The sequence below is a fragment of the Bison bison genome, unplaced genomic scaffold (assembly GCF_000754665.1).
Source record: "Bison bison bison isolate TAMUID 2011002044 unplaced genomic scaffold, Bison_UMD1.0 scf7180017864498, whole genome shotgun sequence".
Classification (NCBI taxonomy): domain Eukaryota; kingdom Metazoa; phylum Chordata; class Mammalia; order Artiodactyla; family Bovidae; genus Bison; species Bison bison.
The window spans coordinates 10,183,068-10,194,946 of record NW_011495057.1 but is presented as its reverse complement, the minus strand read 5'-3'; the positions used below and the strand labels follow the sequence as shown (position 1 = coordinate 10,194,946).

At 39.5% G+C, this 11,879-nt stretch overlaps 1 protein-coding gene across 2 annotated transcripts in view; it reads left to right on the top strand.

Moving 5' to 3' along the window:
- Nucleotides 1–262: 262 nt before the first annotated feature.
- The window catches only part of DSC1 (desmocollin 1), a 39,319-nt gene continuing 27,702 nt past the window's right edge, over nucleotides 263–11,879 (top strand). For both annotated transcript variants that reach the window (XM_010828961.1, XM_010828962.1), the window contains exons 1-5: nucleotides 263–729; nucleotides 3,041–3,125; nucleotides 4,991–5,190; nucleotides 6,583–6,699; nucleotides 8,423–8,578. In XM_010828961.1, the coding sequence (XP_010827263.1) occupies nucleotides 667–729; nucleotides 3,041–3,125; nucleotides 4,991–5,190; nucleotides 6,583–6,699; nucleotides 8,423–8,578 (621 nt within the window). In that variant the 5' untranslated portion in view covers nucleotides 263–666. The remainder of the gene's footprint in view (nucleotides 730–3,040; nucleotides 3,126–4,990; nucleotides 5,191–6,582; nucleotides 6,700–8,422; nucleotides 8,579–11,879) is intronic.

The window sequence follows — 11,879 nt, the reverse complement described above, 5'->3', positions numbered from 1 at the left end:
CAGAACGGCTTTGCTGTGTGTGACAGACTACACCTAAATGCTTAGATGGGGAGATAACGCCTGATGTATGTGATTCCACATGCCTGTGTATCCCTGATTTGCCAAGGGTGGTTGAGAAGGCATCGCTTCTTTGCATGGAATTCGTGCACAATCTATGTTTGTGCCCAGGGGCAAGACGGGTTAATAAGGCTAGGAAGGAGGGGAGGACGTGGGAGTGGGTAATAACTGGGGAGGACTTCAGAGCATTGACCTGGGGGGAAGGGCGGAGGGCCGAGGATGGAGGGTGTTCCCTGTTGCTTCTGCCGATGTGTCAAGTGGCAGGAGAAATTTTGAAAGCCGTGAGGAGGAGCCAGTGGCTGCGTTTGGGGGTGTTTTGTACCCCACCCTCCCCAGTTGTAGGAAAACCTCTTTCCATTCCGAGGTAACTGAATTGAAGGACGAAGACTGACCCAGGAATAGGAGGAAAGCAATTGTCCCATTGCTCCCTCTCCTGTCATTTCTCCCGTTTGCCTGCTGACTTTTCTCCAAACAAAGTTCATCCGCGCCAAAGTGGCAACAGGTTACCCTGCCCAGGTGCCAGCTGTGGGGAATCTGCCGAAGCCGCCCTGTGTATTCCAAGCTGCCCTGTTGTCCAGTCACCATCCCTGAGCATCAGGACCACTTCTGATGGCTGTGGCCTCTGCCGCCCCAGGGAGCATCTTCTGGAAGCAGCTCCTATTCTCTCTCCTGGTGAGTAACAAGCAAAGGATTAGGGAGTCTATGCATGTTACTCGGTGCTGCCTTCCTTCAGGTTGGGCTTGAAAGAGAGGAGGGCGGGAGTGGAAGGCAGAGAAGGGAGACTGGAAGAACAGGAGCAGAGCTGAGTAAAATTCAAGGAAGCACAGAGACTTGTGACCCAGGACGGCTGGTGTTTGGTTTGCTTTTCAAGTTTCCACCGCCAAGCTGTTCATTTTTCAAGGGAATCCCCTGTTCAATCTTGCTGGGGTGTTTTTCTAAGGAGCAATAGGATGAATTCACTCCTCAGGCATTTGGCCTGGAAAGTTCTGAGGTTTGCTTTTGCTACTAGTCACTAAATAAGCTGTACTTGTTTCACCTGCTTAGTTCCCCTGAGCTTCGAGAAGAGGAAAAGGAGTCTGGATGAAGATGTGAAATATCCAGGATTCACTTCATTTTAGCCAGAAAGGACTGAGAGAAGGGCAGAGCTCTTAGTTCAAGGAAGGCATTTAACTGGGGAAAAAATAATAATAAAGAAAAATGTGACATTCATTGATAAAATACAGGAACTTGACTTCCACTTATGTTTTTTGTAACTGTGTATTTAGGTACTAATTTTTTTCTTTGACGGGGGTTAGGAAGAGGGGAGTTGTCCCATATCTACATCTGGCATTTCTGAGCACTGAATTTCTTTCTTGTTTTCATTTTCATAAAATATTTTAGCTTTAAATTATATTTTCAGTATTTAAAGATTTTATTGTATCAGGGTAAATATTTTCTCTGTATAAACAGTACACTAGGGGACTTCCCTGGTGGTCCAGTGGCTGAGGCTCGATGCTCCCAATGCAGGGCCCAGGTTCAGTTCCTGTATCAGGGAACTAGATTCCCGCAGCTAAGAGTTCTCATGCCTCAGCTAAGATCCCGTGACTAAAACCCAGCACGGCCAAATAAATAAATCAAAAAAAAAAAAAAAATACACTAAGTGGGGTTAATGGTCATATGCTCATCCTATAATTGTCTGGGGGTATGTGTAGGGGGAGAACAGAGATCTTTAGTTAGTATTATTAGTTAGGTAAAATGAAGGGAAAGCTTTCTAAGATATTCACCCAGATTTCTTTTACTTTTGGTCTCTGCTTTGCCCAGTACCCTTTGGTTAGCCCACTGCCCATCCATTCCTTATGCCATGATGCCTAAAAATGAGTCTGACCCCAGCTTCCTCCAAATAACTAAGCTGCTTGTTTAGTTTGAAGACTGGGATATAGTATGTCTTAGAGATCTGCATTGGCTCTGTCTGTGAGGCAGAACCAATGAAGTGGGGACCCTAGGGCAGGAAGGAAAACTGATGGAGGTATGAGAGGATATGTAGATGTATCCTCTGAGAATAATGTGTGACTATATAGTATAGATGTGTAGGTCTATGAATCTATGTGTGTAGATACTCATATCTATTTCTAATTATAAAATGCTCTTCCACGTTATATACTTAGACCATTATTAATATAATTTTTTATATACAGAAAGTTCTTTAGGTATATTTTTGTACATTCCCTGACATTAGAAATGAAAATATTAAGAAGTTAAGTACGTAGTAAAAAGACCCATTTTTTAAAAAGAGGTTATTTAATTTAAAGCCAGAATACAAATACAACTTTTTAAATTCCAGTTTTTGGTGTTATCTAACAGAGTTATTGTAAAATTACAGACTATTTAAATAGGCTTACATGATATAGCCAATAGACTTGAGTTGAGTTAGAAAAGAAATGTACATCCATAGTATAGCTGATGGTTTTCTTTCCTTCTCTCAAATAATGGGTCCCCTAACTCTAGAAGGGCTTCCCTTGTGGCTCAACTGGCAAAGAATCTGCCTGCAATTCGGGAGATGTGGATTTGATCCCTGGGTTGGGAATATCCCCTGGAGAAGGGAAAGGCTACACTCCAGTATTCTGGCCTGGAGAAGTCCATGTGGTTGCAAAGAGTTGGATGCAACTGAGTGACTTTTCCTGAGAAATCAGAATGACATTTACAAATGACCCTAGAGATGATAAACTCTACATATAAAGTCAATAGTTTGTAACTCATTTTCTTGAAATGATGCAATACAATTCAGGTTCTAAGAACTCTGTTCATTTTAATTTTTTCATTGCTACTAAATGACTATTGGGTTCCATTTTATTTGCTGTTTCCTTTTAAAATGAATATGAAAAATATTGAAAGATTAGAAGATTAATTTGTTATTGAAATTCACAATATTTTTATCAGTAAGACAAAACTGTAATGTGAAAGCTTCTGATCAAATGTAACTCCTGATTTTTTTCTTTCTTTTGAGGTTTTAATATTATTTTGCGATGCTTGTCAGAAAATTTCTCTTCAAGTTCCTTCTCATCTTCGGGCTGAAGCACTTGTAGGCAAAGGTGAGATAGGATGTAAAGAATTTCATAGTTTTAACTGCTACACTTAGCTTTTGGCTGTTCAAGCCATACGGTAGTCATTTTGGCATTAAAATTTGACTTGAAAGATAAACAATTTGTTTTTTGGTTGTGGTTAGAAACAATTAAAGCACCAAGTTAGTTGTGTACTTTTCTTGCTAGGAAAATTAGCAAACATCAGAAGGCTAAATTATCTTAGTTTAGTACAAACAAAGCACCAAAATGAGAAACGTGTTTTAATTTCCTATGACTGATCTGCTGCCAAAATCGCCAAACCAGCATTCTTTCATTGATTAGATAGAAAACAGACATGACAAAATTGAAGTGCCCCCAAAGAAAATTTATGCTGGAGATTGATGACAAAGACCAGGTGCCCAGCAAGAATTTGTGTGATCTATTTTACAGAAAAGCTTCCGAAAGTCAAATAAAATGTTAAGTAGTTTTACTGTTGGAGAAGGCAATGGCACCGCACTCCAGTACTCTTGCCTGGAAAATCCCATGGATGGAGGAGCCTGGTGCGCTGCCGTCCATGGGGTTGCTAGGAGTCGGACACGACTGAGCGACTTCACTTTCACTTTTCACTTTCATGCATTGGGGAAAGAAATGGCAATCCACTCCAGTGTTCTTGCCTGGAAAATCCCAGGGTTGGGGGAGCCTAGTGGGCTGCAGTCTCTGGGGTCGCACAGAGTCGGACATGACTGAAGCGACTTAGCAGCAGCAGCAACAGTCTTACTATCACAGCCAGGCTTTCCTGGTGGCTCAGCGGTAAAGAATCTGCCTGCCAATGCAGGAGACGCAAGAGAATGTGGGTTCAGTCCCTGGATTGAGACGATCTCCTGGAGAAGGAATTGACAACCCACTCTAGTATTCTTGCCTGGGAAATCCCATGGACAGAGGAGCCTAGTGGGCTATAATCATGGGGTTATAAAGAGTCAGACACAATTGAGTACCTGAGGATGCATACACACACTGTCACAGCTATATCTGAGGCATGACTTGGTTGTTCTAAGTCCAGGAGTAACATCCCTTTCATCAATATTTTTCACTAGCCTTAAGTTTACAACTAGAAAAACACATCTCATATACAGAAGTGGTATTTTTTCCAAGACAGACAATGCTTTGCCCAGTGTTTGGAGGTTTTAAATTAATCCCCTTTTCTTTCAAAAGTACTGAAAGGATATACAGCCTACACTCTAAAGACACAAAGTAAATATGATAAATATTGGGTTAGCCACAGAGTTCATTGGGGTTTCTTCTGTAACAGCCTATGGAAAAATCTGAATGAACTTTTTAGCCAATCCAATATCTTAAATATGAATCTGCAAAGGAAATATTTTGATACAACCACTAAGCATAATTAAGCATGGAGTTTATTAAGCTTCCAAAAGATTTTATAGAAGTAGTACTTGCAATATTACTGAGAAATATTATTCAAGTATAGGACAGTTTTCTAATTTTTTTGCAAGACAGTTTTATTAATAACCATCATAGATGATTACAAAGAAGTTCAAAATCTGACATTATGCAGTTAGTTTAACTACATGTAATAGAGAAGGATGCATTTGTGCATAATAATGAGTTAAAGTGGAAACAATAAATCCAGTGACATTAAAAATATTTTATATCTATTCATAAATTAATTGCTAATGAAATCAGTGGAGACAGCAACTCCATCAATTTAATTATTTAATTTTTATGGCCTATAAGTTTTAGAAGAGTAAGTACTCTACACCCCTAGCGTAACCTCCCTCTTTTTGCTTCTCCCACATTAACTAGAGGTTGTCATTCCTGTAAAACTTGTTCTATCCTTGTTTCACTTTACAAATTACTGTGATATTTCTTCCCTGCAGTGAATCTGAAGGAGTGTCTCCAGTCGGCCAGCCTAATCCTGTCAAGTGATCCTGACTTCAGGATTCTAGAAGATGGCTCCATTTACACAACACATGACCTTGTTTTGTCTTCTGGAAAGAGTTTTTCGATTTTGCTCTCAGACAGTCAGGGACAGGGGCAGAAGGAGATAGAAATCATACTGGAAGCAGGAGGAAAGAAGGTATATTAGACAAGACTTAAATGGCAACCCACTCCAGTGTTCTTGCCTGGAGAATCCCAGGGACCGGGGAGCCTGGTGGGCTGCTGTCTATGGGGTCGCACAGAGTCGGACACGACTGAAGCGACTTGGCAGCAGCAGCAGCAAGCACAATAATCTGCTCACCAGAGCCCTTCATCTATTTCCATCCTTGTTAAAATTCTTGTTCTTGAATACTCACTTTTTTTCTATTCCATTTATAACAAACATATGTAAAAACTAGACTGCTTTAATGAGTCATAGAGTGATTTACAAGTGGTGTAAAAATGAACAGCTCTGTAGCCAGGGAACGAAGGCAGAATATCAAAGGTTTCAGGTGATGTTCTGAGGTGTGGTAACAAGAGTGACCTACCTGCAGAACAAGGCAGGGCAGGTCTAAGACTCACTGAAGATTGATCCTGGCTGGAGGCGTGACACTCCACCCTAAATGGCTTTCCCTCAAGTGACTGTGGGTTTGAGTCTCTAAAGAAAAGATGAGAAGGTCTCCAGTTTATTCCTATCTTAACAGAACATTTTACAAGGTCCTTCCCTTCAGAGAATGCTGTATGGCCAGTCCACAGGATTGGTTTGAATGTTCTGACTCTAAGCTAGTCTTGCAGGGAGTGGTGGTGCTTAGGAAGTGAGAAGGGAGAAGGTTCCTGGAATTCATATAAATCTCACTTTAAACAAATTATGCACAACGAATTTGGTCTTATAAGATAATTTATTAATAAGTGATTTGATTTATAAGGAAAATTTTCAGCTCAATTCCTTTTGACTGTAAGAATCTTCATCAAATTTAGAATATGCTTACATATTACATATCCTTTACATTTGTTTAACATTTAGACTTAATGTTCTATAATAACATAACATTAACATAAGCCTTAATGTAACATAAGGCTTATACAATATTATTTTATATCCAAATTGTAAAGAGTCTCCATATGAAATAAAATATGCTGGAACACACACTGTGTGTCTTTATATAGGTATACAAATGTATACATTTTCAAGTTAGCTAGTATTTTAGCAAATTCTGGTTGTACCACTCTTTGTGGAATAAAATCAAGTCTTTATTTTTTGGATTATTTCTTTTTAGCGGGTCAGTATTTCTTCAGATAGTATCTTTCATCAAAACCCTATAAAGTTCTGGTTGGTTAGGTGATAAGTGATTAAAACAGGAAATAGGTGAAACTGGTTTTGTGTGTGTATGTGTGTGTGTGTTACTAACAAAAAAAGAGAAATTGGGCATTATCCATAAAATTGTTATGTGCAACTGTTACCTATTTTCTTCATGTTACTGTTTATGTGAAAAATCACTGGATCTAGAATGATAAACAATGCTGTATTTTTTTCACCTCTCATCCAATGCAGGTTCCTAAGAGACATATGAAAGACGCAGTCCTCAGGCGAAGCAAGAGGCGATGGGCACCTATTCCGTGTTCGCTGATGGAGAACTCACTAGGTCCATTTCCACAGCATGTGCAGCAGGTATATGTCATCTTATTTGATGTTATATGTTAGCTTTGTTTCTTTGTTTTTAGAACTTTCCATTTGAGTTGAATCAGGGTTTTAACCTGTTGGTACTAATAAGGACCACCTATTTATGAGAACTAGGGTCCTATAGAAGACAGTTTGAATTTTATCACTTCCCTCCAAAAGTCATATTTTAGCATTAGAAACAAGTTGTATATTTTGAGTTTCTGATTCTTTTAGGTCTGCATCCAGATTCTCTCAAATATCTTGCCAGAATTTAGCATTCACATACAGAGGACATGCCTACAGGTTTTGCATAATTCAATTCTCCCTTTCATTAGCACTTACCCTCACAAAAAAAGGCCAATATATCTGTTTTCCAAAAAGTAGTATTACTGCCACTTAACTTAGGCCAATTTTCAGTTCAGTTCAGTTCAGTTCAGTTCAATTCAGTTGCTCAGTTTTGTCCAACTCTTTGCGACCCCATGGACTGCAGCACGCCGGGTTTCCCTATCCATCACCAACTCCCGGAGCTTGCTCAAACTCATGTCCATCGAGTCGGTGATGACATCCAACCATTTCATCCTCTGTTGTCCCCTTCTCCTCCTGCCTTTAATCTTTCCTGTCATCAGGGTCTTTCCCAATGAGTCAGTTCTTTGCATCCAGGTGGTCAAAGTATTGGAGCTTCAGCTTCAGCATCAGTCCTTCCAATGAAGATTCAGGACTGATTTCCTTTAGAATTGACTGGTTTGATCTCCTTGCATTCCAAGGAATTCTCAAGAGTCTTATCCAACATCACAGTCCAAAGGCAACAATTCTTCAGCACTCAGTTTTCTTTATAGTCCAATTCCCATATCCGTACATGACTACTGGAAAAGCCATAGCTTTGACTAGATGGCCAAGTAGTGTCTCTGCTTTTTAATATGCTGTCTAGGTTGGTCATAGCTTTTCTTCCAAGGAGCAAGTGTCTTTTAATTTCATGGCTGTAGTCACCATCTGCAGTGATTTGGAGCCCAAGAAAATCAAGTCTGCCACTAATTCCGTTGTCTCCCCATCTATTTGCCATGAAGTGATGGGACCGGATGCCATGATCTTCAGTTGAAATTGTACAATTCATGATGCATTAACTATGGGAGGAAAGTTGTGTTATTTCCAGTTTTTTAGTCACAAAATTTCCCTTCCAAATAATTCAAAACCACTGAAATCATGGCTGTATACAGGAATAAGAGTAAGTGAATAAGAATAGAAAAAGAATAAATCAGTGCCATGATTTTTCCATACTTATGCAGATAACTTCAAAGACTTTAGTATTCGATAATAAGTGACAGAGTTTGTGGCTTCACACAATGCAGGATATAACTGAGAATTTTAAAATATGGGAGACACTGGGAAAGAAAGAATAGATATGTGGGAAAGAGAGCAGGAAATAAAAAATAAGGGCTGACCTGGTGGCTCAGTGGTAAAGAATCTGCCTGCCAGTGCAGGAGACCTGGGTTTGATCCCTGGGTTGGGAAGATCCCCTGGAGAAGGAAAAGACAACTCACTCCGGTATTCTTGCCGGAGAAATTCCAAGGACAGGGAAGCCTGTCTGGCTACAGACTATGGGGTCACAAAAGAGTCGGACACGACTTAGTGACTAAACAACAACAATACTAAATAAACTATCACAAGAGATTAGGTTGAAAGTATTTATCATGATATATTTGCTCTTTTCCTAAACTGTCAATTATTGTTACAGGTTCAGTCTGATGCTGCACAAAACTACACCATCTTTTACTCCATAAGCGGACCAGGGGTAGACAAAGAGCCCTTCAATCTGTTCTTCATAGAAAAAGATACAGGGGATATATTTTGTACAAGAAGCATAGACCGTGAGCAATATCAAGAGTTTCCGGTAAGATGATTGCATCATTAATTCAGATTTATGTTTTTTTATTACTGGTTTAGTATTTTCATGGGGCTTCCCTGGTGGCTCAGAGGTTAAAGCGTCTGTCTGCAGTGTGGGAGACCTGGTTCAATCCCTGGGTCGGGAAGATCCCCTGGAGAAGGAAATGGCAACCCACTCCAGTATTCTTGCCTGGAGAATCCCATGGATGGAGGAGCCTGGTAAGCTGCAGTCCATGGGGTCACAAAGAGTCGGACACTACTGAGCGACTTCACTTTCTTTAGTATTTTGAAGCTATTTATATATATCAGAAGAATCAATGATTTGTCTTAATATTTTAAATATTGTCCATTGGTACAATAGATGAAAAAGGATGATTATTACAAGGGAATAAAAGGGAGGGGGAAGGGAAAATATAAATTTTAAAGGACAGGTTTTGATGTGTATAATCCTGGGACAAGAGCAGTGAATTTTAATGAATTTAAAGTTCTCTATAATAACTTAGCTCTGATCACATGATAATTTTTAAAAAATACTGGTGTTTGGGCCAGTTCCCAGAAATTCCAATTTAATTGTTTCAGGATGAAAGTAAAAGCGTTAGCTGCTCAGTCTTGTCCGACTCTTTACAACACCATGGACTGTAGCCCACCAGGCTCCTCTGTCTGTGGGATTTTTCAGGCAAGAATACTGGAGTGGGTTGCCATTCCCTCCCCCAGGGGACCTTCCTGACCCAGGGATAGAACTGAGTCTCCTGCAATGTAGGTTGATTCTTTACCATCTGAGTCACCAGTTGGAAATTTGTAGTCGATGGTATAAAATTTAAATAATAGTCTTCTAACTCGGCTGAAAATATGACTAATTATAAAATACAATATTCTATTTATACTTAATAGAGCAATATTTAAATATATTATTATTGCTTTCAATATAGAATTATGGGAACTAGCCTACAAAGTCATTAGTTTCATTGGGCTTTTTGAAACTGTTGCTGTAGTAACTATGAAAATATTTATAGTTTCTTTATTATCTGAGCACACGTGAATTATCCTAGGGGTCCAGGCTGTAGTTTAAAGTTAGCTGAATCTCCAGTTTAAATCATCTTTTTAGAGATGCTCAGCACATGAATAGTGAAAAATAAAACTAGAAATCACTACATCTGAAAAATCAGTGGAATGTCAAATAATGATATTTATTTTAAACATTGGGACGTATCATTTTAAACGTAAGAAGTAGATGATCATTTCCATTGAGGAGAAAAACTAGCAAAAAGTAATGTAAATTACAGCAGGATGGACTTAGGTTAGATGGGGAGATGTTTTACTGCCAATGTGATGAGGTACAGAAATTCGTCATGAGTGGTCCTGTAAGGCAGTTTTTACAGAGGGCAAACCCTTGGGGGTAGTTTGTTCTCCTAAAAAAGAAAGATGGATGGTATTATATGCAAAAAGCTGTTTATTGAAGAATTATTCAATGTAAGGCATTGTGCTTTAGTCACACAAGGTGCTTTAGTCACACAAATATTCTTACTCTCAGGCTTCAACTCTGAAAAAAATTGGAAACCAATAGGGACATAAAACAATTATAGAGCTTCCTCTAGCCAAGAGTCTCAAAATGACAGCAGTCGAAAGAGAGAAAAATTACATCAAATATGAAGGGAGAGAGAGGGTTTGATAGGAAGGCTGAAAGTGTGGTGGTGGAGGTGATGATGGTAATGGTGAAGTGGTGATAATACACTGCTGTATCCCTTAGTGCGGAATTTATTAAGATACAGGGATCAGACTGATGGAAACCGAAGTATAAGCTTTATTACTGAAAAAGCCCAGCTGGAGGTTGTTTGGGGAAAAGTGAAAAAGGGAACAGAGGGAACATGGACGGTTATTTCAAAAACTTCTCTTCTAGAGATTAGAAGTGGAAATGTCTTCCCCATCAGGTTAGCATGCGAAGATGAAATATGGCTTTTCAACACAGCAATGAGGATTTTCTGTTACTTTGGTAGATAATGGTGAGATCACAGAAGAGTCTTATTCAGGAATATCATGATTAAAATTGTGCTTTATGGAAATGTGTCTGACTCCTGAGAGCTACATAGTTTGGAGAAGGTCAGTTAGGAAAATTATAGGAAATTTGTTGGACATTGGTTGGAAAGTTGGTCGGCCAATACTTTGGCCACCTGATACAAAGAACTGACTCTTTGGAAAAGACCCTGGTGCTGGGAAAGATTGAAGGCAGGAGGAGAAGGGGACGACAGAGGATGAGATGATTGGATGGCATCACCAACTCAATGGACATGAGTTTGAGAAAGCTCCGGCAGTTGGTGATGGACAGGGAAGCCTGGCATACTGCAGTCCATGGGGTTGCAAAGAGTCGGCCATGACTGAGCAACTGAACTGAACTGGTTGGACATGTATGTACAATATAACAGGAAAGTTGATAGGATGCATTTGGGGTCAAATGAGGATGGTGGCTTTGGAAATAGAAAAGAGATGAATAATAAAGAGACACAGAAATGCTGTAATCTCAAGAACCTAGTGCACAGAAATGCTTCACTCTCTAGAGTCTGGCAATTGACTAACATAAGGCTAAAGAGGGAAGGGTTAGATACCTGGGGTTTTAATCTTGGTTCATTGTAGAAAATGGTTACAGTAGGGGAATCAAGAAAGTTAGCTGTGGTGAAGAACTGAATTCACACAGAGTTCACTCTGGGCAGCTTTAGTTGTTTCTGTCAGTGGAGAAAATCTGTTTAACTCAACAACCATTTACCAAAGACTGACTATGCATATACTACATAAGAAGAGTTCAAAAATAATCTGATGGTATTTAAAGAGAAAGGGCATTAAATTATTGCATTTGGGGTCAAGATATATCCTTTTGAGATAGAGTTTGGAATGCATATATGATTTTCTAACACTTTTACTACACAAGAAATACATCTTAAGGATAGAAAAAACGAGAAAATACAGGTAAAGAGAGAAAAGAGCATAATTGAATCACCCAGAAATCATTGATATATATTGTTTATTTCTTAAGTCATTAAATCATGTCCAACTCTTTGCAACCCTGTGGACTTAGCCCACCAGGCTCCTCTGTCCATGTGATTTCCCAGGCAAGAATCCTGGCATGGATTGCTATTTTCTTCTCCATATATGTGTATCAGTTCAGTTCAGTTGCTCAGTCGTGTCTGACTCTTTGCGACCCCATGGACTGCAGTATGCCAGGCTTCCCTGTCCATCACCACCTCCCGGAGCTTGCTCAGACTCACGTCCATCGAGTTGGTAATACTGTCCAACCATCTCATCCTCTGTTGTCCATA